Below are 27,272 nucleotides of genomic sequence, written 5' to 3' on the forward strand. Positions count from 1 at the left end.
GTTTAAATTCGGCTCGATACTAAAAGGAGTTAAACTTAAATATACACCCAGACTCGAATTAATGAATATTATAATTTTTATTTAAGTTTACTATCCTACTAAATCTATACTCTTTTATATCTCTAAAATGCAAATAAAGTTGTAAGAACAAAAAGAAAGATCATCTTTAAGCCTACTTAGATGAACACGTTATAATAACCAAACAAGATGGCAAGATCTATTCAAACTTTCTGGATGAACTCGGGCTCATCCGAAACTGAACCACCATGTAGGCTCCCTTGGGTTTGGCTTGATCTTTTATCGAGCCTGAGCCGAACAAACTTGCTCATGCGTGCACCGCACTACCGCATACAACGATGGGCTCCGGTAGGCCTAGGCTTAGGCTCGGTCTACTTGGGCTCCGGTAGTGCCGCTTTCAGGTCAGGTATAGTCGGAAATAGGACCCAAATCTGAAGCCTAGCTCTGATCTAAACCCGGTTGGGAGCTGGCCGAGATCGCGGGCCTTTGGCCTGGCCCAACGTTGTTCCTCCAAATGGAAAAGAGTTGAAGGACAACATGGGCTAATCCTTGAGTGAGGAATTGGATATTAGAATCTAAGGGTCTGATTGATTCTCCGTAATAAGAGTAACCTAGTCTGATAGTTATGTATAATCTTAGAAAAAATATATTTAATTTTTTATATGTAATGTTTCAGTCTGATTCAATGTTTGTAAATATACGTTCATAACTGAGTTTAAGAGGAAAACTCGATTTGAGCTTCCCACCATAGATAGGCTTGACGAATGCAGTTTACTGTATCCGCTTATATAGACGGATCTATATATCAATATCACAAAATCATCTTTACACGAGCAAACCAATCACAATCTCAATTTTTGTATTTATTCATACGTTCTCAGATTCAATCAACCAAATTGAAACTTACCTCAACATGTCCAGATAAATATAACCAATCAAACACTTTTCTTTTCAACAAATATGACTCTGTTCAGCCTACTTCTCTTTAACTTACATATACAGTTCATGTGAGCGACCAATCATACCTAAGAAAATTGTTACAAGGATGACATATGTTTGACGTGCCAATATACAGTTCATGTGAGCGACCAATCATACCTAAGAAAATTGTTACAAGGATGACATATGTTTGACGTGCCAAGCATTAGAGGTGATCGTCATCAAATTTTTCACTAACAATAGATGTCGTCTAGCGCTAGATTGTGTGTTAGATGATATGTCATACATCATTTGCCCTATTTTTTGTTTTATTCAAATTTCAAAAAAGTTTCTATTTTCTAAAAAAATCATCGAGTGAGATCCATTGTACCTAAAACAAAGAAGTCCAAGCTATACTTTCATTGGATGATTTTTTTCGAGGTGGGGATTTTCAGGGTCAGACTAGCAGGGTCGGATCTAAGATTTTAGTGATCCAAGGCAAAACAAAAAATACGAGCCAATTGAATATAAACATCAAAATATTTATATATCAATTATAAAGACAATATTCTGGATAGAGTCTACGAGTATTTACAATAAGTTGGAGTAGAAACTATAGAGAAGAAAAACCAACGATCAAAACTATATGGCAATAGCTGACGCCTGTCCTCGATCGAAGCTGCGGGCATGCGAAACTAGGCAGGCAGGTCACTTGATCTTTTATGGACCAGAAGAACTAGAGTATTTGTGTCCTACCATCCGGACTGTTAGACCTAGATGTTGAAATATGTTCGATATAAAAAGCATATATATACATATTCCTCTAAGAAGATAATAAAAACAGTAGATCAAATATAACAAAGACAAGAATATGAAATACATGTCTTTCATACCATGAGCACTGAGAAGGTAAACCATAAATAAAATCTGAATTGAACTAGATGACATATTCATATGGCTCTCAAACTGTTCATATCAGCTGGCTCCAGATCAATAAAGATCTGTTCCCAAGCTGACCTCTAAATCATATCACTAATTAAGCTAGAATATGAGATCACACTAGATGACAACCTTGATATACAATTTCACAAATTCCTGACTAGAACAGCAAGTATATCTTTACTGAAAATCAGAATTCAGCACATAGCCAGCATCATGCCTTCTCAGAACTAATTAACAAAACTTTAAAACCTTTCTGCACAAGGGACAGAAAGTAATCTAGAATCTATTCCAAGCTGCTGAATGCTGAGCAATCTCCACAATGTGCTGAATTCAGAAATACATGCTACTCAAGTCCAAGAGTGAAAACTAATAGGCAGTGACAGATAACTCAAGCAAAATCAGCACACAGGAGATCAGACTCCTTCTAATCAAAATTGAAGGATCATATCACTGCTCATGCAAATTGCAGACAGAGAATCAAGGTTGTATCTATTGTACTCAACATTCTAACTCAATTTCAATGAAATTTATCATCACAGAGCAATTATACCATGCATCTAACAGTTCAGATCAGTGGAATAGAGAGAGCTCACAGTGAATATGCTGGAAAGGCTCGAGAGTGAGGCAAGGCACAGCACGAATGCTGCAGTCCCAGAAATCCAATCAACCGACTTTGCCGTCGGATGGAGGGATGACGGAGATACAATACCTCAACCGCACAACCTGTGCAGTACGGGCGAACCTCGGCAGCGCAGCTCCGAGCACCAACAATATGCCTCCAGTGCTGCAAGAGCTTAGGCCAAAGCCTCGGTTGGAGTCTAAGCTCTCAACCCCAAAGCTCAAATCACAAAGAGGAAAAGAGGGGAAAACCCAAAATTGTGAGATGCCCCCGGCGTTCTCATCTACTGAATCCAAGCCAAGGCTCGGTAGAAAAAGGGGAGAAGGCGACGAGAAACTCACGGTGCAGAGGAGCCTCTCCGAACCCTCGGCGAGCCCTTCCCTATCCGGTCCATCAGACGGCCAGCACACGCCAGGAATCTCCCAACCGAGCTGCATCGCGAGAAGAATGGAGAGGTGGTTGCAACCGCCGCCGCCGCCTCCCCCCGAAGGGGATTCTTTCTTTCTCTCCCCCTCATCTATTCAGCCGACACCCTTTTAGGGCACACCCGCTTGGGCCCATCCAGATGAAGGCCCAGAAACAGCAAAGATTCGGTCCAGAGAAGCAAAATCACATTGAAATTTCTAAAATAAATACAGCACTAGCTACTACTTTGAGCCTAATTTTATCTGTTATCATGCGGACTGCTACACATGCATACTATACACAGGTATATAAGGAGGGGCTTGGGGCGGCTGCCTCGCTCACCCCCCTCAGAGCTGGCCCTGGGTCAGAGATGTTCCTCGGGCTTAGAGAGAGACATGGGCTAGTAGGCCGGCCTAGCGGTGGTGGCAGACACAGGAGCGAGGCGACAAGAAAGCCACCAACTACAGGTTGCGAAGGACCACCGGTTGGGAAGGATCGAGGGCGGGGGTTAAGGGTGGGAGAAGGCAGGCAACAGGGACAAGAGAAGGTAGATAGCGGCGGGGGTGGTGGTAGGTTGCGAACTGAGTCTACCAGTGCGGGAGATGGGGCAATACATGCTGTTCGGAGGAAGAAGAAGGGTGCATGAGCGTACTACGAAGATCGAACACTTCACATGCGGTGACTGTAACAAAGCTTTGCTTTCAGGCTATCAAACACTAGAATCTCTCAAATTTTCAGGATAGCTGCGTCTCTCTGCTTCTTCTGTAAAATGGTTGATTTGAATGATTGATTTGATCATACATACCAGATATTACAGATTGCTTTGACAATGGTAAAGACAATCGACGACTAGGGTGTTAGTTCCTCTCTGCACTTTTATTGATGATGGAAAAGGTTTTCTTCATGTCCATCTTCCGGACTTCTTATTTTTTTTAGCCTTCTTCTGGACTTCTTGTTCACAGAGACGCTAGATTCGCTAAGCTGCTAGTAGGCCACTTCAGGAGGAGACATATGTGAAATGTAATAGCTTTAGTAGGCCGGAATCTAGAATTTGAGAAGCTGAAAATCTTTGCAACATTATTTATTTTCTGAGAAAGTTACAGATGTTTAATTCACAAGTCTTAGTGCTTGAACTGTTTCTATCTCGCATCTACGATAGGAGTTCTCCACTGCCACTTGTTGCACGTTCGTCACGAAGTTCCCTTCCAAGTTCCAACTCAAACTGCAGGGAATAATATGAACCATTGCCCGGCCCGCGTAGTGTCAACTGTCGTGAGTATTAACGTCAGTATCAGTTAGATGCACACCAGTTAGCTTTAGAATCAGATACTGCTAAGTTTAGCTCTCTAACCATTTATATTATTGTACTCTCTTCACCCTTAATTTAACAGTAACAGTTTTATCAGGCATGTCACTATTTTTGTGCATGATTGGTACATTATGTCAAAGCTATAGATTAGCTTGGGAGAAACCGTGGAAAGCCGTCCAACTCGCAATCAACTTAATTGACCCGTCAGTTGTCCATAAAAATGAAAGCTAGCACGCCCGTTCCTTTTGACATATCGCATGATAACCCATATTTAAATGACAGCTGAAGGAGGTATTTGTTTAATTAAAATGAACATAATCGCTAGGGCAAAAAACTCATTAATAACGAATGATAACCCTCATTAGTGCTAGGTATCACATCCGTTACTCCGAACGCGTTATTAATAGTGATGGGTCTACACATCAGTGGCGGGTATGTTTAAAAAACAAAAAAAGAAACTTTTTTACACTCGACAAACGAACACCCCACGGCCCCCTATGGCTCCTGTGATCACTCTTACTCGAACTGTGCAAATAACTTGATCATGCATTTTATGGGATTCAACCGGCAACATCCCCTCACGCAAAGCTTCCTTACTATCTCATTTCATAGTCTTACCTGATGAATATATCGAAATTTATTCTTTTGATCTTAGTTGCTCAAATATTTGAACAATTATTTTTACATCTATGTGGCTTTAAATAAAAAGTTAACTACAAAGTTATATATCTCATTGATTTCTATAATGTTCATATGAAATTTGTCTCCATCCAACTCCGTATAAAAAAATTTGTATCCAATTCGTGCAGTATTCAATAAAACAGTCATAACTTTTGCATATGAAGTCTGATTTCAACGTCCGACCTCTACTTTGAAACTAATGGGGAGGCGTGTTTGAAAAAAATATAATTATTTACACATGTACCTTTCTTAAGCCCAAAAGGACTCAAAAGACCCTTGACAGGACATCTGAAGTTTTTGTCAGAAAATTGACCTTCTCTAATTTGCCTAATTTTTTTTAAAACATAGTGCTATATCCGAAAGCTAGTGTTATGCAGATATTTTATCAATCCGAGTTACCAAACTCATGATAAAAATCTTTAAATTTGCAGTTTTCAACTTTGTGGTCATGTGTGTGACTTTTTCAATTAATCATACTAATTTTATACTAGATCTAGCAATTTAGTTTGTAGTCAAGTATGTGGTTTTCTTCGACAGTCTTTAGACGTTTATTTGTGCATCTATATAACTTTAAATAAAAAATGATCAACTACAAAATTATATATGTCGTCAAGAGCTATATTATTCATATAAAGTTTAGCGAGTTTCACAAAACTACACTAAGATTGTAAAAACGATAGAACCACACTATTAAAGATTAATTTCACAAAACTACACTTTGTTGTTACTTTGTATCGCAAACCTATACTTTTAAAAATCATTTTTATAGAACTACACTTTACCTGGCATTATGTATAGCAAAGCTATACTTCTACTGACATTTTGTATCATAAAACTATACTTTTTGTCACTTGGTATCGCAAAACTACACATTCATAAATATAGTTTTTTAAAATGGAATGACAATATTAAGTGTAGTATTGTGACATATATTCTTAAAATGTGTATTTTGTGATATGAAATAACAATGAAAGTGTAGTTTCATGAAATTTATTATTGAGAGTGTGGTTCTCTGAAACATAAGGACAGGAAAAGTGTAGTTGCATAAAATAGCTTTAAAAAAATGTAGTTTTGTGATTGCTTTTACCATCATAGCGTAGTTTTATGAAATTTACTCTATAAAGTATGTCTTCATCTGACCCGTATGAAAAGGTTATGAATTTCCAAAATGAGCTGCATTTAATCATTAGTAATGGATTATAGCTATTACTTGTCACTAATGACTCTATTCAGATTTTGAGTAGTTTTTTGATACTGGTCAGAAGGAACAAGAGTTGATCGGAAGATCATTAGTGATGGGTCATAGCTATAACATGTCACTAATATGTGTTCTTCCAACCAGTTATTCTTATATAAATGCTCGAGATCCGACCAGTCATTAGTGATGGGTTATAGCTATGCCCCGTCACTAATGTGCATTCTTTTGACCAGTTATAACTCAAGATCCAACCAACCATTAGTGATGGGTTGTAACTTTTACATTAATTACGAGTCGTAGTTGTCACCCGTAACTAATGTGTGGCTTTGGCACTATACGGTACAGAGGCTATCTTTTATGACATGTGTCGTCTCTATCCGTCACTAATGACTCATGACTCTGTCATTAGTGAGGAGCTTTCATGTGAGCTGTCACTATGGTATTTAGTAACAAGTGATTTCCTCTTCCGTCATTAATGACATGTCATTAGTGATGAGTCTTGGTTGGGTCCTAACTCGGGATCAGTGACAGTTCCTGAGAGATCGTCATTAATATGGTGTCTCTTATGTTGGTTTCTTACGTAGTGCATTTTAGTATTATCCTATATACGTCTCAAGACAAAATCCAAAATCAATACGCATATTGTTTATAACATAACTCCATCACAAGACATAATCAGAGTGCAAATTTTAGAATACACGACAGGTCTTGATCCATATTACAAGTTGGGTGAGGGAATGCATGTATGCCTGACTAATCAGAGTGCCTATTTTAAAAAATGATGGTTATGTGCATCTTAAACATCTTGACATCTTATTAGTGCAGAAGCCAGAAGTTATACATCCACTATCTATAAAATATTACAACTTCATGAGTTCAGGTGCAAATTCTAAATTTAACATGAGGGTGTCACGTACATCAGGTTCGAGCTCTCAACTTGATTTAACAAGAACTAGATATTATATTACATGATAAATTCTTCTCTAGCACTTGATCATTGACATTGCAGCAAAAAGTTATCTCAAAAGTAAATAAAAACCAATGGTGCTTAGCCCACCTTAGCCACCAATCAAGCTTTATATTTGTCAATAGACTCATCAGGCTTCATTTTCAATTTGCATACCCATTAGCAATTTATAAGGTTCATACCTCCCTGATAGGGAACCAAATGACATGTGCCGTTGTTCATCAAGGCTGAGTACTCCTCATCCATGGCATGCTCAGTGCAAGATTATCTGGTTCAAGTACTGCGAGATGTGCAGTTCTGTCATACACGGGTGCCATTAGGAAATTGTCTGGGACACCGAATGTTGTTGCGCAGACGTGTCATCATCGGGTGCTGGGGGGCAGCGCAGTAGCCCCCTGTGTCGCGACACGTTGTGACGAAGCATCGAGGGCGGCGGCTTGTTCAGCAAGGGTGGCATCAACATTGTCGCACGGTGCAGGAGAATGCGCAGGTACAATATTGTCTTCTCGCGTCGATCGATACCAAGTTATCTGCAGCCTGTAGTGACATCGCAGGAGGCTCATGGAAAGACGAATTATGTGACACGTTAGAAAACGGTGCAGCAGAATGCTCATTATTCAAGTTGGTCGAGATGATGAATCCAGTGGATCTAGCGATTGGGTTATCACACGTGAAAAACAAATAAAAGAGATATAAATTTAATAACCAGTTATAATATGATCTATTATTTATAATAATAATAATGAGTTATAGTTATAATCTATCATTTATTACTTAGTTATAAGTAACAGATCATTCTTTATTAGTCCTAAGTGATAAGTCAAACTGTGCCCCAGTCACTTATTATCAGTCATAAGTGTCAGATCATCACTGACCAGTCATAAGTGACGGATCAAATTATGATATGTCACTAATGATCAACTCATCAGTGACGGATCATCATAGAGAGTTATTAGTTGTATATCAAGTTATGACCCGTCACTAATGACTAATTTAATGAAACAGAGCAAGTGAAGAAATTTTAATTAATCAATCATTAGATATATTAGTTAATCAGTTTTCTATCGCAACTAATTTTTTTCTTATATAGTAAATATGTACATCGCATGATGCTATATATATTTTTATATATTTTTATTTTTTCTTACCTTAACAGCACTAGAATAGGAACCATTGTATATTTTTGCTTAGGTTTGACGTAAGGGATGACGGTTATGATATAAACGCGCGTTCTAAAAACGGTGTAGAAACTTCAGAGGATGAGAACTTAATCTTCTGTCGAGGAGTAACAGATGTAACTTTTTCTATAGATATCCGTAAAGTCAAAAATCATCGAAATCAGAGTCCACATGTAAAAGTTATGTCTATACCGAAGGTCACTCTGAGTCACCTATCAAATTACAATTCGACAAAAAGCAGTCATAACCGTGACCCGTCACTTACGACCTTCGGCAAAAAAATATTAAAAGGATAAAAACAATTCGACAAAAACCAGTCATAAGTGACGGGCTACGGTTATGACTCGTCACTTAGGAACTTTTAAAGATATAATATCCTGCTTCCTTCATAATGCACGTGAGGGTGAGGTGGTAAGGGGCAACGCACGCGAGCGGAGGTCATGAGTTCGATCGATTCCTACAGAATGCAGAGTTTAAAAATAGTGTGAAAATAGCATGTGACACGTGATGAGTGGTGATGCCCCTTACGTTGGGATGACTCAGGTGAAAAAAAATATTTTTTGACTTTTTTGTGTCTGATAAACACGAAAAATGTTCATCAGTCATAAATGACGGGTCATAACTTTGACCCGTCACTTATGACTTTTTATAAGTGATGGGTCACAGTTATAACTCGTCACTTATGACTTCTATTAGTGATGAGTCAAGTTGTGACATGTCATAATGACCTCATTAGTGACGGGTAAGGACCTGTCACTTATGATTAGTCATTAGTGATGTGTTCAGAGTAACGGGTGCGGGACCTGTCACTCATGACGGTTATCACCCGTCACTTATGACCCTTTTCACGTAGTGTATTTGTGGCAAGAGTAAAAGATTTTATACAGTACTATAGAAAATATCATTTGTGTCCCCTCTTCACTGTTAGTTCAAAATAACCATCAGTGATAAGGTATCACTGCTGGTTTACAAGCTCTAACGGCCAATCAATCATTGATATGTTAAGAACCGGCAGTAATATGCACCATCACTGATGATTTTTGTTACAAATCGACAGTAATACAACATCACCGGTTAGTGTTATTGACTGATAGTAATACTTATGTTATCACTATTGGTTGATTTATAGAACTGACAGTGATGAATCACTACCGGTTGGTGTCATGAACTGTCAGTGATAAAGACGTATCACTACCATTTGGTTCCTAAAACTAGCAGTGATGTGTCACAGTATATAATAATTTTTTTGGCCCCCAAGCGTGAGCAAAACAGAGGGGCTCTGTTCTACTCGGCGGCGGCTCTTTATGACAACCTTGTGCGGTGAGGTTTTAAAATTTGGTGGAATCCACATGACCTAGGTACTTTAAGTTTAATAAGTTCATCTATATTTTATGTGTACTTAGATTTACTTGCTATATTGCTCTAGATTTTCAAAATTGGTGTTTGTTCCATAATGATGAATTTTGAAGGAGTTAGAGCTCCAATTGACTTAATGAATTTAAGATAATCAATTTATGCATATATTATCTAGGTTAGTAAGTTTATCTACATTTTATTTATCCTTAGATTTACTAGCTAGATTGCTCTAGATTTTGAAAATAGGAGATTGTTCCATGATGATGACTTTTGAAGGATCTAGAGCATCAATTGACTTAGTGAATTTAAGATAATCAATTTTAGGTTTTCATATTCTAGGTATGAATTTATTTATTATTATTTAGTATTATATTCTATTTTTTATAATAATTAATTAATTGATTGTTATTTTATATTAATTCAATGGATTTATAATAATTAATAAAATTGCAGAAGGACCGAATATGTACGATGCTGACTATAGCGGCCTAGAGTTTTTTAAAGGCATGAAAGCTTTATACGATGCTGATTGTAGCGGCCTAGAGTTTTTTAACGACATGGAACCTTTTTTTAGCATTGTCGCAACGTACAAATCAAATAATTGTGATAACTATATATGTTGTCCATGTACTGATTGCAAGAATGAGAAGCAATTTTAAGCATATAGCACATACGTGGAAACTTGATTTTGAGAGGTTTCAAGTCTAGCTATATCTATTGGACCAAACATGTTGAAGATGAGGAGTTTGAACATGAAGGGCAATCCATTGTCGAAGAGGAAAGATGGTATGATAGTTAATGAAGACAATGGTATGATAGTTAATGAAGACAATGATATGCTGGCGTTCAAAGATATGTTGGTGCATGACGATAAAGATGACATAGATCAGATCTTGCACGATGGGGAGGGGGACTTCACTAGTGAGAGACAACATCAAAATTTTCAGCGTATAATAGAGGACTCTAAAACATCTATGTAACACCTATGTTCCCGAACTGTAATGATGAGCACACAAAGTTGCATTCTGTGTTGACACTGCTACAATTAAAGGCTAGCAATGGTTTAGTCAGATAAAAGCTTCAGCAAGTTGTTACAATTCTTAAGTGACTTACTACCAGAGGGAACATGTTGTCTGAAACTACGTACCAGGCCAAATATGTTGTATGCCTGTTAGGATTGAAAGTAGAGAAAATACATACATATCCAAACGACTGTATATTATATCACAAAAATTTTGTAGAATTAGATGAATGTCCGGTGTGCGGAGCAACACGGTACAAGTGGTGCAATAATGATGATGACGTGGGGGTGAACCGTAAGAAGAATAGACCTTCCGCTAAGGTGGCATGGTATTTCCCTATAATCTCCCATTTGAAGCGATTGTTTGTAAATAAAAGGCATACTCAGTTGATATGATGGCACACCGAAGAGCGTAAAAAAGATGGAATGCTTAGATATCTTACTGATGACACGCGATGGAGGAACATCGATAGAAAATAAAAAAACACATCTGCACATGATGTGAAGAATACAAGGTTCGGGTTGAGTACATATGGGATGAATCATTTTGGCAACATGAGTAGTAGTCATAGCACTTAGTCTGTGACTTTATGTATCTACAACCTTCCTTCCATCTTATATGTGTATAAAGCGGAAGTACCTTATGATGTCATTGTTGATCAAAGGGCCAAGTCAACTTGGCAACAATATCGAAGCGTACCTCAAACTATTGGTTGAAGATCTTATTATAATGTGGAATGATGGCATACTGGTAGGGGATGAGTACAAACATGAGAACTTCACCCTACGCGCAATGTTGTTCGTAATAATCCAAGATTGACCTGCTCTTGGTAACCTATCGAGACAGCCGATAAAAGGATACAATGAATGTGTCTAGTGCTTGGAAGATACAATAGGCTGGTGGCTAAAGAACACTCGGAAAATAGTTTACATGCCTTAGTTTCCTTCGTCTGGATCACCCGTACTGCATCAAGGCAAGAGCTTTTGACAGAACAAGGGAGACCGGTCCAGCTCTGAAGATTCATCAAGAAAATAGGTATCGGTGATGGTAAGGAATACTAGAGTCGTCCTTGGAAAGTGGCAAAGTCGTACAAAATTCCCTAGTGGAAAATGAGCTCCTTTGTGGAAAAAAGAGATCAATATTTTGGGACCTACCTTATTGGCGGGAATTGGAAGTCCAACACACACTCAATGTCATGCACATCAACAAGAAGTTGTTTAACAGCCTGATTGGTACCTTACTAGATGTACCAGACAAAATAAAAGATACAATTCAAGCACGGATAGACCTAAAAGATATGAAACTCAGGAATGACCTACATCCTGAAGAACTAGACAATAGGAGAAAGTGGTTTCCTATGGCTTGCTACACTCTGAGCAAGGAAGATAAGCATAGCCTGTGAGGTTGCTTGCATGAAGTCAAAGTTCTGTCCGGATACTCCACCAACATAAAGAGACTAGTATCGAAGAAAGATTTGAAATTAGTTGGCATGAAATATCATGACTACCACATGATGATGACACAGTCGCATGCAGTTGCAATAAGGGGCGTTCTGCAAGAGGAAGTCTGAGACCCGATCATAAAGTTGTGTTCATTCTTCAACGCGGTCTCGCAGAAGATCATCGATCCATTAAAATTAGAAAAAGTTATAGGATGACATGGTCCATACTCTATGCCAGCTTGAGATGTGTCTCCCTCCATCTTTTTTGATATCATGACCCACTCGTTGTTCACATCATGAGAGAGATAAAGATCATTGGCCCTGCGTTTCTTCATCATATGTACCCTTTCAAGATATTGATGGGGGTTCTGAAGAAATATATTTGTAACCAAGGTTAGCCAAAAGTTTGTATTGCCATAGGGTGGAAAATCGAGGAGGTCGTTGAGTTCTGTGTTGACTACATGAATCCTAAACCTATTGGGTGCATGTATCTCACCATGAGGGGAGGCTACAAGAGATAGAGACAATATGTGAGAAATTAGTACACACAATCGATCATATTTCTTTCACTCATGCACATTTCACGGTTCTACAACAATTAATTGTAGTGGGTTCATATGTCAATATACACATTAGAGGATTGGATAGTGAGAGAACACATAGATCATTTTGGCGATTGGTTATGTAGACACATGATGGGTAAGGATATAGAGGATGCTTAGTTGAAAAACTACTTGTTTATGGACCATCAACTACAATTCCGACAATCCAAGAATACGATATCAATGGATATACATTTTATAGGAGAGCATAAGATGACAAGAGCACCAACCAAAAATGCAGTGTATGTATCGATGCCTATGACACCAACAAGAATAGGGAGACCTACTATGGATTCATAGAGTAGATTTGGGATCTCCAATATTGAACGTTGAATGTCCCTCTTTTTCGATGCTAATGGATCAAACTCCCAGGAGGAGTGATCATTGACAAGTATGGTGTGACTACCGTGGACCTCAAATTCGTCGATTACAGAGAAGCACCATTCATACTTGCCAATGATGTTACACAAGTCTTCCATATAATAGACTTGACTGACAAACAACGCCACGTGGTTCTCCATGAAAAAAGAAGGATTGTCAGAGTTGAAAATATCATCGATGAGGAATCCTATAATAAATTTGATGACCTCCCTCCTTTTGGAGAGAACATTGAGCTAAGTCAAATAGAAGACACTGAGGAAGCAACTTACATACATCGTGATCATAACGAAGGTCTAGTCAACTGAAAAATCTTTGATGTATTCATTAAGGATTTGCTTAAATTGTATTATTTAATGACATGTTGTTTCATCTTAATTAATTAAGCGTATATATGCTTTAATGTAAATTATATTTTAATAAACTACATGAATACCATAAAAAATATTATACAAAATATTAAGGATGTGATTTAATGTAAATATTATGATTTAATAAATTACATGAATAAACTTTAAAAATGCCTCTAAATATTATTCTAATAAACGGTAAAAAAATCTAGTATCAATGCCGGTTGTAGTATAGAACTAGCAACCGGCAGCGATGTTAGGGGTATCATTGCTTGTTCTATACTATAACTACAGTGATACTTTTGAGTATAAATTCGGTGCCCCCAAACCTTAGTCGTAACACCAAAAATTTCCAACTCCCGCCACCCGTCCGCCACCCTGGTGCCCCGACGCTCACCACCTTGGTGCCCCGCCACTCAGATGCCCCACCGCTTCCCAAGTTGCCTCTCCTTCGTCCTTGTAGGATTTTGCTGAGGCCTCTTCTCTTTATGGGCTTCAGCCGAGCTATCCCACTTTTGCGCGGTAAAGATACGAATTGTGTCACATGTTATTCATTGAGTTCATGTGAATTTGTATCAATGAAGGAGAATTGAAATTCATCGAGTCCAATGTGAAACTTTCTTCAAATATGGAGAATTAAATTTGTACCAAAAAAATTTAGAGAACTAAATTTGAGATCTAAAATTGTCTTCCAATGTGATGCTTAGTTTGCACAAGTCTCATTCATTGAGAAGTTAATTTTATATTGAGATTGTCTTCAAATGTGATGCTTAGTTTGTACAAGTCGCAAAGTGAAGAACAATGCGGTGTCAATACTTGGTCTTAGTTTCATATGTGTAATTTATATTCACATTTAACACAATGGCATGCATCTATCAAGTGAAACTCCCTGTGGACATTGTGCTGTCAATCCTTGGTCTTAGTTTTCATAAATATTTTTTTTTGCTATCATGAAGTTCATAAGATGAAAATTAATTTGTATGTAGGAATGGCACCTCCAAAAGCAAGTCGCCCCTCCTTGGACCAGGGTGCAATCTCGGATGGAGATGGGCAAGCGAACATGGAACACATGAGAAACGATAGCCCAAGAAGCGGAAGCCTGAGTGAGTACCTCAACTTTGATCACCATAACGCTTTAGAGGTTCAGACCTCAACTAATGATACAGATGGTCAGATGTCCCAAGTACAGAGATGGCGAGGTCGAGATCCCAACAAGTTGCCTATAGGACACTTTGTCATCGTGGAGATTGACGTAGTCGAAGAACCTTTGAAGCCATCGAATGTAAAGGGGCCGTACAAGATAGCATCCAGGGTTCTCATCAAGGATCATGTCCCAATAAGCTATAGAAGTTGGAGAGACTACTCTGATGACCAGTGGGTCATTCCCAATGACATCAGGAACATTTTGTTGGAGAAGTTGATAGATAAGTTTGAGTTCTCTAAAGGGTGCAACCTTGAGCGAGCGAAGGATCATGGATTAAAGAATGACCATGTCAATTAAGAATTTCAAAGGTATATTATGCATAGATTATGTTAGGAATGACCGAACACTAGACTTTAACGTTTACCCTAAGTTGCAAGATTATTAGAATGAATAAGTGTAGTACAAGCAGTCAGAGGAAGCAATTAAGCAAAGTGAGGAAAACATGGCCAACTCCGAAAAGAACATTTACAATCATAGACTAGGCGCACGCGGTTACGTGAAGAAAATTGCCCAATTGGGAGAAGGAAGAAGGACTAGCCCGCAACAGTGTTACACTTGTGGCAGCTTAGTGGATTTCACAAGCGAAATACTATTTGTATGCAAGGGGGTGACTCTTTCGAATGAAGGTCAACTATGCTTTAGAAATGAAAAAGATCAATAGGTGACACAAAGTACTGCGGATGACTAGGCCTAGAGTTCCCAAGGCTTTTATAGAGTAGATAGGGAGAAGGGCGAGTTAATATTGGCACTAGGAAACAAGGAGCACCATGGCTGCATGTGAGGCCTTGGAAAGACTCCTTCCAAAAAGACTCCGAGAGTTATAGGAGTCGGAAGAGAAATAAACAAGAAATGCAAGATATGACGGAAGCCTGTATACGACAAGCCGTACAAGAATCCATTAGCTAGTATCAAGTTTAAGACAATGTTATTGTTCTCCATAGCCCTAGTGCTCGTCGAAGTAGCTGGACATCCACGGGCATTCTTGAAAATGAATTTTGCAGTTATCCCATGAACGATATCAAAGAAACCACACAGTGCAAGCTTATCATGCACATTGCGAAGATTACCACCAAGGTGGTTGTGGGCTTGGCTTGGCCATGCGTGAAAGTCGGGGCTCTGTTCAACAATCGCCCGATACTGTCAAAATACGCCAGGGTCCTGGTGGATAGCGTACTATCGGGTATCGCAACATGGATATGGATATCCCCGGAGAGATAGGGTAGAAGAAACTAGGAGCAAATATTGATAATTTCATCATGTGGTACAAGTGCTACATATTGTTTGGTGAAGACACAAACAACGAAGAAGAGAAGATGGACTCCCGAACATACCTCCCTTCACCCAGAAGATCTTCGCCCCCTGAGTCACCTCCACGCAGAAGATCTCCAACTTCTTTGCCACTAGCACATGCACAAACAAGAGGTCTGAGTCCTCTGCTGCCGGTACTTGCACCACTTAGAAGTTTGAGCCCTCTGTGTCAGCACCTACACCACTTAAGAAGTTGATTTCATTTAATAAATCGATTTCATCTCAGAAGCCGGCACCACCTAAGATGTCAGTACCACCTCAATAATTAGAATAAACTCCTAAGGGATTGAGGCAAATAGTGAACACCAATGTAATTGTACACTTCAAGCTGGCTCAACCTAAGAAGAAGAATCCAGTCGATCTTGCAGTGCAGAACTTTTTCATATTCATGGCAAAAAAAAAAAGACGATGGCACTATCCAAAGCCTAAATCGATCTACAAGCGTATCAGGGATAAGCCTTACCTAAAGGACGCTGTGATCCAACAGTTTCTTGCTGAAACCAGATTTACAATAGACCAAATTAATGGGGATGCGCCGATTGACACTGCAAAGCTTAGATGGCCGTTTAAGTTGGGCACACCACTAGTTGAACTAGATGTGATGGACAACTTAAAGATGAAGATTTCCACATAGTGCCAACATATTGTAGCTGGAATTCATTTACAACGTGTACCAGCAATACACCCTCGACATGTCTATCATGAGTTGCTGGACATTGTAAGTGTCTTATATTTACAACTCACAGTTTATATTCTTCTACCATTTAATTGCATCTCTAACTTATTTCTTATATATAATGGAGGTATATAAAGACAGAAAAGAGTGCATTTACAAAGTATATCCTTAACCCAATAGTTATCATTGAGATGCTTGTCAGAGATAATCCAGTCGAAGTCGAGATCTATGTAAGGAAGTCTATGGTCAAGCAACAATACAAGACATCTATACTTATACCCTACAACTTTATATATGTGTTTCCCTACATTTAGCGCGTGCACCCCACACACACACACACACACACACACACACACACACACACACACACACACACACACACACACACACACACACACACACACACACACACACACACACACACACACACACACACACACACACACACACACACACACACACACACACACACACACACACACACACACACACACACACACACACACACACACACACACACACACACACACACACACACACACACACACACATATATATATATATATATATATATATATATATATATATATATATATATATATATATATATCACAGGATCATCCTTGTCATCCAGCCATACATTAGCAAGATCGTTGTATTTGATTCACAAAGGATATCACAAATACAATTTCAACCTATAATACACTTGCTAAAAAGGTTAAGTCGATCATTTCATTATTTGGTCCAATAATATTCCATTCAATTAAATCTAGGTCTAGTAAAGCTATTCATAATCATGTACAGGGCATTTGCACAATACTGTATGGACAGTTTTCAATACATTCCATACACGAAGACCTTTAATGTATGAACCAACATTCTAGTACATACAGAATATTCATGTCTCCAATTATTACTGAATGGCTAGTTCCATGCATTGATGTTTCGTATCTTTTTTTAGTGTAACAGATAGAAATCGGGCGGCAATTTATGTGGTTTTTATGCATGTCAGTTTATGCACACATTCACGAGAGACAAAGTGCTCCAAGATGATGCAGAGGTATGTTTCCGTTGCATGAATGTTTCAAATGGACCATGAAATTTCTGAAATAAATTGTGAGTTAGAGAGTTTAAACTCTATCCCAACCAACCAAGAAATATTTGTGAATGACATATTAATTGTGTATGTATATATGTAATTTGTGAATAAAATGTGTCAAGCTAGAAAGATACGTGATAAATTGTATATGTATATATGCTATTTTATGAATATGTCAACAATATCTAGATTTGGGAGGAGGGCGTGGGGGATTATCACTGCCGGTTCATGTTATGGACCGACAGTGATAATCCAACTATGTTGTTGATTGATGTAATAAACCGATAGTGATAATTTTGGATTATCACTATCTTTTAATCACTGTCGGTTCAAAAACCGTCAATAAACCAGTTTTTAAACCAGCAGTGATGATCTTTACTGTAGTAGTGATAGGATGGTCGTGGTGTGGAGGATGAATATATGTATGAGAAAGGAAAGACATGCTCATCGAATAGTACAACACGAGGAATATAGATTTTGCCGGTAGGAGGATGAGGACATTGATATCCCTTGTGTATAGAACTATAACACTACCACATAAAACGTCATTAGTGCCGGTTCATAATCGGCATCACTACCTGTTTTTGAACCAGCACTACGCAACCGACAATGATAATGGCTTGAACTGGCAGTGATGGTCTCCGAAAATATCTTTGGGGCTGAAAAATTCTAACCCGGACCACTCACCTATACTATGTGCACTTCTCATCTTATGTGAACCCTCGTTACTATCTCACCTATCACTGATTGTTGAGAGGAATAGATCTTTTTTTTTTCTTTTTGAGCCTTGTTGTCCGAAACTTATGATGATTATTTGAGTATCAAAGTAACTTTAAATGAAAAAAAGTTGTTAATAATAAAGTTATAGATCTCGTTAAAAGCTACAATTTTTATATAAATAGTTTTTTATACAACGTAGCGTGAATATTTTATTAATTTCTTAATATCTCTCTAAAGCATACAAACTGACACTTGTTTTCCATTGCTTCAACATGAACCAACTTAAGCATTACATATGTTATTATTATTTCACCATGTAACTAATACCATTATATATGATCATTTGCATAAGTTATATTTGTGTATCATTTCGTACTTTATCCAACTTGCAACTCAACTGGTCGGCATGAAAGTCAAAGAAGAGCATTGAATATACAATATGTTAATCATTCTTTACTGATTAAGTATTACACATATTATTATTTTACCATGCTATTACTAATTTTATCTTTTTTATCTAGTTTAGAAATGCTAGGTACTGACATGAGTGAACCACGGTGGAAGGAGTCGAGCTCGATAAGTTATGGATGCAAAAATGGTTGTGGACCATATTTTGGCATATAGAGATTGCTTCAAATAAAAAATAGCAATTATTAATTTGTAGATCTCGTCGAGAGTTATAATTTTCATATAGAAATTATCTTCATCCAACTCGATATAAAAAAGTTATGAATTTCTAAAGACGCACTACACACCATTATCACTACTAGTTTGTAACACGAACCAATAATGATACTCACTTTACTATCACTACCGATTTTTTTATGAACTGACAATGATAATCCATTATCACTGCTGTATTTTGATATGAATCAGTAGTGATAATAATTTTTTATTATTGATTCTTTCTGAATAGACTATCATTATTAGTTTTTATATAAACCAGAAGTGATATATTATTACTGTCAGTTTGAGGAACCGATGATCATAAAAGGTCACCGATTGTTGTTTCTGTGCCAGTGTAACCAGGCTCCGCAGTTTGCCAGGTGGCTACAGGAGGTACAGCCCAACAGTGACCTGATACAACTCCAACAACTTAATCTGTCTGTATAGCTGTTACAACAGATTAGTTTGGATTCTAGTCTATCTACAGATTAGTTTGCTATTCTTTAACACATTATATACTACACATAGCAGAAGATCTCCCTTTGTCCATAGAGCAAATATGTGATGAACAAAAATGAAGGAAACCACTTGGTGGACATCCTCATATGTTGCATCGTTATTTGCTAGCTCGACTAGGTGGTTGCAGCCATCCTAGAACGGTCGTCATCACCGGCGACGTCGTCGGCGAGCTCCTCGAGCCTCCTCTGCAGCACGGACCGCTCGTGCCTCAGCCGCGCGTTCTCGAGCAGGACGCGATCGCAATCCCTGATGACACGGTTGAGCCGGTCGAGCAGGTCGCGGTTGTCTCCCCGGAGGTGGACGGCCTGCGCCCAGAGCTGGCTGAGCTGCTTCTGCTTCCGCACGCGCGACCGCCGCGCCGACTCCCGGTTGGACACCGTTCTCCTCCTCCGCCTCTCCTCCGCGAGCTGCAGCCTCCTATGTCGGTCTCCGGCCGGCTCGTCGGAGTTCGGCACACGATCAAGAAACGGCTGGCCAGCGTGCTGCTGGCAGTGTGCACCCGAGTACGGCGTAGTTATCATTAGGTTGCTGTTGCGCTGGAACAAGAAGCGGTCATCTGCAGGTGCGTGGCAATGGGGTCCAAAATCGAAAGGGGCTGTGCTTGCAGGTGGCAGGTGTGGGAGAACAACGCTTGCAACCTCTCCAGGGTACATGCTGCCTAGTGGCTATTGCTGGGTCAAGAGAGAGCATACAACTGAACTGTGAAACGAGAGGGGTAAAGAGAGAGATGCAGGTTTCTGAAAGCAAGCAAGAGGGCAGTGCGGTGGATTTATAGCCTGAAAAAGATCATGGAAGCAGTACAATACAGGTGTATACATGGCCCCCACCTGAAGAATGACCAGGCGACTTTTCTGGGTGATCTTCCGCTCCTTCAGAATTCAGATGGTGAGAGGCAGCGCAAGCTGAGCCAGGGACAGCAATACACCAGACCTGAACATACACGCACGACTCAGGCAGGCTGCGATCATGATCGGATTGCTCGATGGTTATCACCGTGTCATGTCCTGTTATCGTGTCTGCTTTTCGACAATTTGTACGGCCGGGTGTGCCTCCGAAAGAGCCCGCATCTCGGCTGCCGATTCGCAATCAGACAGGTGCCTTGGAACCGCGCATGCAAGGCCATTCTGCGAGTATCGATCATGCATGATTCAGGAGCAAGCCGGCCGGGCTGGGTGCTCCGGCCATTCAGAGCGACGGTGGTTGGCCAGCGGTGCAGGCCATCTGCAGCGAAACAGCGGCAGAAACCCTGTCTGAACGATGATGGTTCGAGGCCGTCGCACCGAATACGGTATGCACTCTCGAGTAGTCGTTTCTGCAGATCAATGATCGATCGACGATACGTGTATACTGTAGTTGCGTTTCTTGATGGGGTTTCTACTTCTTGGGCCTCATAATTGAGGACGGACAATGGATAGAGATGCTGATCGATGAGAGCACTACTAGCTTAGCTAGCTAGGCCTGAGGGCCGGGGTGATCTGACTGGATGGCACTCCATTCTTCAGTCTTCATCTGATGCTTTTCACTTTCTCGCTGAGCTTACGCAATGGGAGTTCTTTCTGAAAAGGAAGAGATGAAAAGGGAGGCGTCGTGGTTGGTTGGTGGTTCATGGCCACATGCAAGCTCTCGGTTTTTTTTTTATGTTTGGATAAAGAGAATACGCACCCTGCAGATGGGAGTTATGTTCCACGCTCATCCACAAGTACGTACGTTGTGAGTCGGTATAAATTATCGCCACTGCACTTTTGCTGTGTTCCTTACTACTTGAGAATAGGGTTTTCTAAACAGACTTCTTCAGACTTGGGTAGCTTTCAATCTGCCATGCATTCTGTATTCATGACTAAAGCCTAGTGCCATCATATCGTGACGATTTCAGGTCTTAGCTAGTATCGAGGAATATCTGCATGATAAACGTGCCATTAAGATGTATATGTATATCTGTTGATACTCAACGGAGAGCTGACACATATCAGGAAGCCCAATTCTTCAGCCGGTGTTCGTCTCACCGGTTCTTTACTTTGGACAAATGATCTATTAATTGAGATATGTAGCCTCTCGAGGAACTTTTTAATTTGCATGCTTAATATTTATCGCTTACGGTAATACCTTTTTCTGCTATTGACATTGCAATTTGTCGCAAATTTCCTTGCGATAGTCATTACCAGTGATTTCAATTTTGTTTTACAATTTTTTTTTCGGCGAAAAGATCAAAATTCGTAAAATTTCATCAAAATTTCAGTCATTTTAGGTCTTTTGCTCTATTAGTTCCACATGTTAGTGAATGAAAATTTTAAAATTAGATATTTTATTCATCTCCGAAACTCCTAAAATTTCACCGAAATTTTAATCTATGGTCATTACCACATGTATCACACTGTCATTGATCCAGATAATCCAACATTTCATTAATAAGAGTAATATTATAATTAAAGAGTCAATCCTTTTAGTGACAAATTATCAATTTATTCCCGTTATAGTGCACTTGATCTCTTCACATCTAATCACCCGGACACGGCAGAGCACCATGATATCTGCTTGTCGTCACAAACTGACAAACGCCTCCCCTTCGCAAGAGAAGATGTGTGCTAAGAGATAACGACCGAGAGTAACATCATGGTTCCCCTTGCATAAATCATGCAATATGATTATTAGAGTGAGAGACAAATGGATTCATTTGTTCGCACCTTACCTTAGCTCTGTCCGCGGCGTCGATCTTTACGAGTCGCTGAACTATTTCGATGACCTGATCCTCGAGCGCAGGGTGGGCTACTACGAGACCGCCGCGTTTGGAGGACAGCAAAATCTTATCCCGCGCCACCATCGGATCTGGAACGCAAGAACGGGCCGGAAAATGGCGAAGGACGTCGTGGTCAGCGAGAAATTAAAGCAGAGATCGCCGTTTGATTTCACTCGCTGCTTCTGACAAAAACGTCTGCGTAGTACTGGCCTGAAGTCTGGCAACAAGATCATGAAAATTGGAGCGAGTTAGCCGTGTCTTCATGCAGTAAGCTTGGACTAGTTTCTTCATGTAGAGGTTACAGTTTTCTTGTTAGCCCAGCACCATCACTACACCTTAAGCTATCTACTAACTAAGTACATGTGTGTTATAAAAAAATATAAATATTATATAAGATAATATCAATCATAAACTCAATATATAAAAACGTGAATGTGTCTTCGTAGGATAAGGATACCGACTAGAGAGAAGTGACTAGATGGTTTTAAAATTAACTGCTAAATGATCCAGGACACTTAAAAAATAAATTAAAGATCACTAAAATAATACGAAACAACTAAAAGCTATATCAAAATTTGCAATGCTAGGGTGACATACAATAATTAATATTCTATGAATATAAATGGTACAAGGTAAATTGCATAAAAGTAAATAGCTCAACAATAAAGAAAATAGCTCAAAAGATGACACCCGAAGTTTATTATATGGAATCGTGATTTGCCGATCACCCATAATCCACGTTAAGATCAATTCAACTTTCTAACCGTTTCTATATTAAATATCCAATTTTCACACCGAGCAACTTGATCTTAAACTAGAATAGAACAAGGAATAAAACAATGAACTACTCAATACCTTGATTTCACTAGAGTATCACTTTACCGCCCCGGCAAGGCGTGCTCAAAGCCTTTCACAATCACCACCATGGCTCCTTCACAAGCTTCTTTAAAGGGCTCAACAACACATCCACCTCCAAGCTGACTAGGAGGCGGCAACCTCTAAAAGTAATAAGTCGGTGACGCTTGCTTGAAGGATCGCTAGTGGCATAATGCTCAAACTCTTTAAAGTTACGCACTAGATTGTCACGTCTTAAAGCCGTAATTACGTAATTAAGCCTAACCATGCTTTATAAGTATTATGTTTAATTTTGAGTAATTTTGTTTTGGAGCACTAAGGCACTTGGTTTTAAGTCAATTATATTAGAGAACGAAATTCGGGAGAAAAAGAAATAAATTCGCAATTGAAACGGGTTTCTTTATCTAGCATGTGGGACCCACATGGGTGGCCAACCACCCCATCACCTCTTGGGCCAGCAGCCCCCACCAACTCCCTGTCTCTTCCTCACTCTCCCAATTCTCTCTCACTCCCACCGTTGTCACACCCTGATTTTTAGATTTCTCAAATTTCTAAAAACTTTCAAGATTATTGAATAGCTTCACCATTAGAATAGGTTTAAAACCTATTTTCTTAATCAATCAATCAAAATATGTTATCATTTTGTGTGCATTACATGCTGAGTTTTGCTAGAAGCCAGGTAAATGTATTAGAGTTCTTTTTATTTTTTCTTTCTCTTTGGTGAGTGAAAAAGATTTTGAAAAGGTTTTTTCAAAACTATGTAGTAAACTAGTTAAGGATCTTAATAGTTGGAATTCAAAATCTTCAAATTTATCATCTATTCAATCTTTGATCATACCTGATCCTTCTCTAGTTCAATTCAAATATTTTCCAAATCCTTGTTTAAATCCAATCACTTCTATTTCTCAAATTCTAGCTAAATTCAAATCCAAATTCCTTATCTACTCCTATTCTTTTTCAACCTTATTTTTTGTTTCTCTTAAATTCACTTCAAGCTCAATTCAAATTCAAACCCTATTCAAATTTCTCTGAAAAAGTTCCTTTTCCAAAATCCTAGATATACCTAGGTGCCATTGGACCCCATCCTACCCAAGCAAAAGCTCTTGGCCAGCACCCAAGTCATCTATAAGGCCCAACACAAAGGATCCACGAAATCTACAAATTTTCGCAGAGCCCTGGACAGCCTTATCTTCACATGAAGTTTCGGAGTTCAAAACGGTCTCAAATGTAAATCCTGACAATACTAAAGTTGTAGGTCTTGTCGAGATCAATTTGAACCTATGGAAGCCCCCTTTTGGATAAAGGAGCTAGGAGTTATGGCCTCTGAAATTAGTACTGCGCAGATAAATCTCAGTTCAAACAGTTTATCTTGTAGTGCATTTTTCAAAATCCAGATGGCGTTTTCAGAAGTTCCAATGAATACCAAAGTTGTAGATCTTTTTGAGTACTACAATTTAGAGTTAGAAATGTCCAATTTGGAGTCTGAACGGTGGAGATGTCCAATTAGAAATAGAGACCTGCGAAAAAGAAAATCCTAACCGACTCGAACTCGAATTCGATTTGTGTCTTGCTTGGACTCCACCTCAACCAGCCGCCCCTAGCCTTATAAATATGAGTTGCACGTCCTCTCCTACCCATATTTCACGCCCCCAAGCCCTAGATATCGCTGCTGCCCTGTTCGTGCACCACTGTTCGCCGGAGCCGCCACCGCCCATGATGCGCTATGTCGTCGTCTTCGTGAATCCTCCTTCCTCGACCATTGAAGCAAGGTGAGGATCCCTTTTTCTCCTCTCTTAGTATTGTTTTACCATCATAATAAGTCTCTAGCCAAGCCCTAACCCCAGCTAAAGCCCGATCTACGCCGCCACGGTCATCACCGTCGCGGACAGTTGCGCTATAGCCGATTGGCATCGACGTTCCTGGCTGACCAGAGGTCAAAAATCGCCAAGCCCTTTCACCAGTGCATGACTCATGATGTTCCACATGCCCTCACCAACCAGGTCGGCCAGTAGAGCAGCCAAACCACCGGAATCAAGGTCGACATGCCCGCTGTTCGGTTTTAGACACGTTCTGTGTTCGCATTGGATTTGCATTTGCGTTCCTCATCAATCCAAAAGCCGTATCGATGCACCAACCACGTCACGGCGTGTCCCATCTAGTCTTCTACATGACCCTAGGAGCCCATCCCCCTTTGTTCAGCGACACGACCGGAACGCGTTTGCCAACCACATCATCCTCCTTAGCCTAGTCAGCGAAGTCTGGTCTGCCCTACATTTCTTGAATCCTGTGCAATGATGTTATCAAGCCTGACGCAGTGATTGTGCAATAAATTCTTTTCTCATAGGAAGATAGTTTCGGTAAACCAACATTTGTTTTTTAGTCAAATCCATCTCCTGAAAGCGGTTCTCTTTTCATCTTAACTTCGATTTATGCGATTTTTGTGTCTAAATGTTTCTAAAATCATACTTATCCAAAATAATGTTTTTAAAGTGTTTTAATGATGTTTTGTATGTTGTTTTTAGTGTTTTTCTTTGTGTTTTTTGTCGGTAGTTCTCACGATTAGTCGATAACATTCTGGAGCAGTTTGAGGGACTTCAATACTAAGATTTCGACAACACTAAGTAGCATTGGGTAAAAGGCAAGTGTCCTTGATCATCTTGATCCTATACTTTAAATATTTTGTTTTACAAAATTCCATGCAATGTCTATCAACTTGTTAGGGTTTACCTAGTTCTTCATTTACATTCCTTAAAGTCTAAGGGGTAGTTCATATGAGTTCTTGGGTAGATTTGCTTAGCTATTATTTTGGGATGTTGAGAAGTGTTATATACTTGATTAATGAACTTATGCAACAATGGTCGTTAATGTGTTAATGGTCTAGCAACATGGAACTTTAGACCTTGAGAAAAGTAGTTTTGGTGGTTGTCATGGTTATGTTGTTGGTTTAGTGTTTCCTCAAGTAATCTAAGTAAGGACCGGTTCATCGAGTGACAACCCAAGAAGTAAAGTACCAACCATGAGGCTGATATGGTAAGGCGTGATATACTAGTTAGAGTCTATCCAGTGTGTGTTGTGTCAGCACAAAAGGGGGCTTCTGGATAGGAGTTAGACTTACGTAAACCCTAGCGGTGAAACCTAGTGGACAAATACATATTGGATTAGGCTCTGGTTAGTGAAAAATATCATTCAATGATTTATTGGCGGCACACCACTGACATGTGTTAAGTATTTCGCGAACACGGTAACATAGAATTCACTGACTCGTGCGGAAAGCTGGACAACCTCTACAGAGTATAAAAACTGTTATAACAGTCATGTCTGTAGTTATGGGAGACTTGAATCCTCACATGATTAGTGGGTTGTGGCTATGGGTTGGTTTGTGGTTTTGGTTACAGTGCAAGGAATACTAGACGATTATGGTATGCAAGGTGGGAGCCTTGTGTAGGGATCGGTGAAGTCCTAAGAGGGAAGGTGAATTAGGACATTTAAAATTATTTTGGCTCCAAAAATAATACAATATAAATTTATATCAATTTCTATCTAAATGTGCTCTAGGTTTATCTAGTTTGTCAACTCTACTGATCAAAGCGCTTGCAACCTATCTAAAAAAATAAATTGCAAATAAGTAAATGCGGAAACGTAAATAAGGTAGAGAGAGAAAACTCGGCACAAGGATTTTTTTGGGGTATCGATGGCATGAATGCTACCCCTAGTCTACGCTGGAGCTCCACAAAGGATATGCTCTCAGTCGGCACTGGTCACGGCCTTTGAGCCACCGAGTCACAAAGCAAGGCCTCCACCCGAATGAGCCACCAAGCCACCAATGCAAGGTCTCACCACTAGCCTCTCTCCCAAATCCTCATCGCCGTGATCACTTCAGAGCTTGAGCCACAAAGGCAAGGGTCTCCACGTCCCCACACAATCGCCTTGCCACCGCTCCACCCCAAGTCAGAGGGTCAACAAGCTTGCCAGCGAGTCACCAAGACTCCAAGGTGCCGGCGTACCAAGAGGTACACTGTTGGGCCACTCCTTGATCCACTCTCTAGGCAGCAATCACCTAGCAACTTACTATCTAGGCCTATAAGCACTAATCACTCACTAATCTTG

At 39.5% G+C, this 27,272-nt stretch overlaps 1 protein-coding gene across 1 annotated transcript; it reads right to left on the minus strand.

Moving 5' to 3' along the window:
* Positions 1 to 19,337: 19,337 nt before the first annotated feature.
* On the minus strand, positions 19,338 to 20,302 carry LOC133925856 (basic leucine zipper 8-like). Its single transcript, XM_062371604.1, has one exon. It carries the CDS (start codon positions 20,227 to 20,229, stop codon positions 19,690 to 19,692), a length of 540 nt encoding a protein of 179 aa, XP_062227588.1. The 5' UTR covers positions 20,230 to 20,302; the 3' UTR covers positions 19,338 to 19,689.
* Positions 20,303 to 27,272: the final 6,970 nt, after the last annotated feature.

This window comes from Phragmites australis, chromosome 8, assembly GCF_958298935.1.
Source record: "Phragmites australis chromosome 8, lpPhrAust1.1, whole genome shotgun sequence".
NCBI classification, from domain to species: Eukaryota; Viridiplantae; Streptophyta; class Magnoliopsida; order Poales; family Poaceae; genus Phragmites; species Phragmites australis.

Bases quoted from the DNA above. Each gene is read 5' to 3' on its own strand.
- LOC133925856 (XM_062371604.1), bottom strand. From the start codon at position 20,229: ATGTACCCTGGAGAGGTTGCAAGCGTTGTTCTCCCACACCTGCCACCT.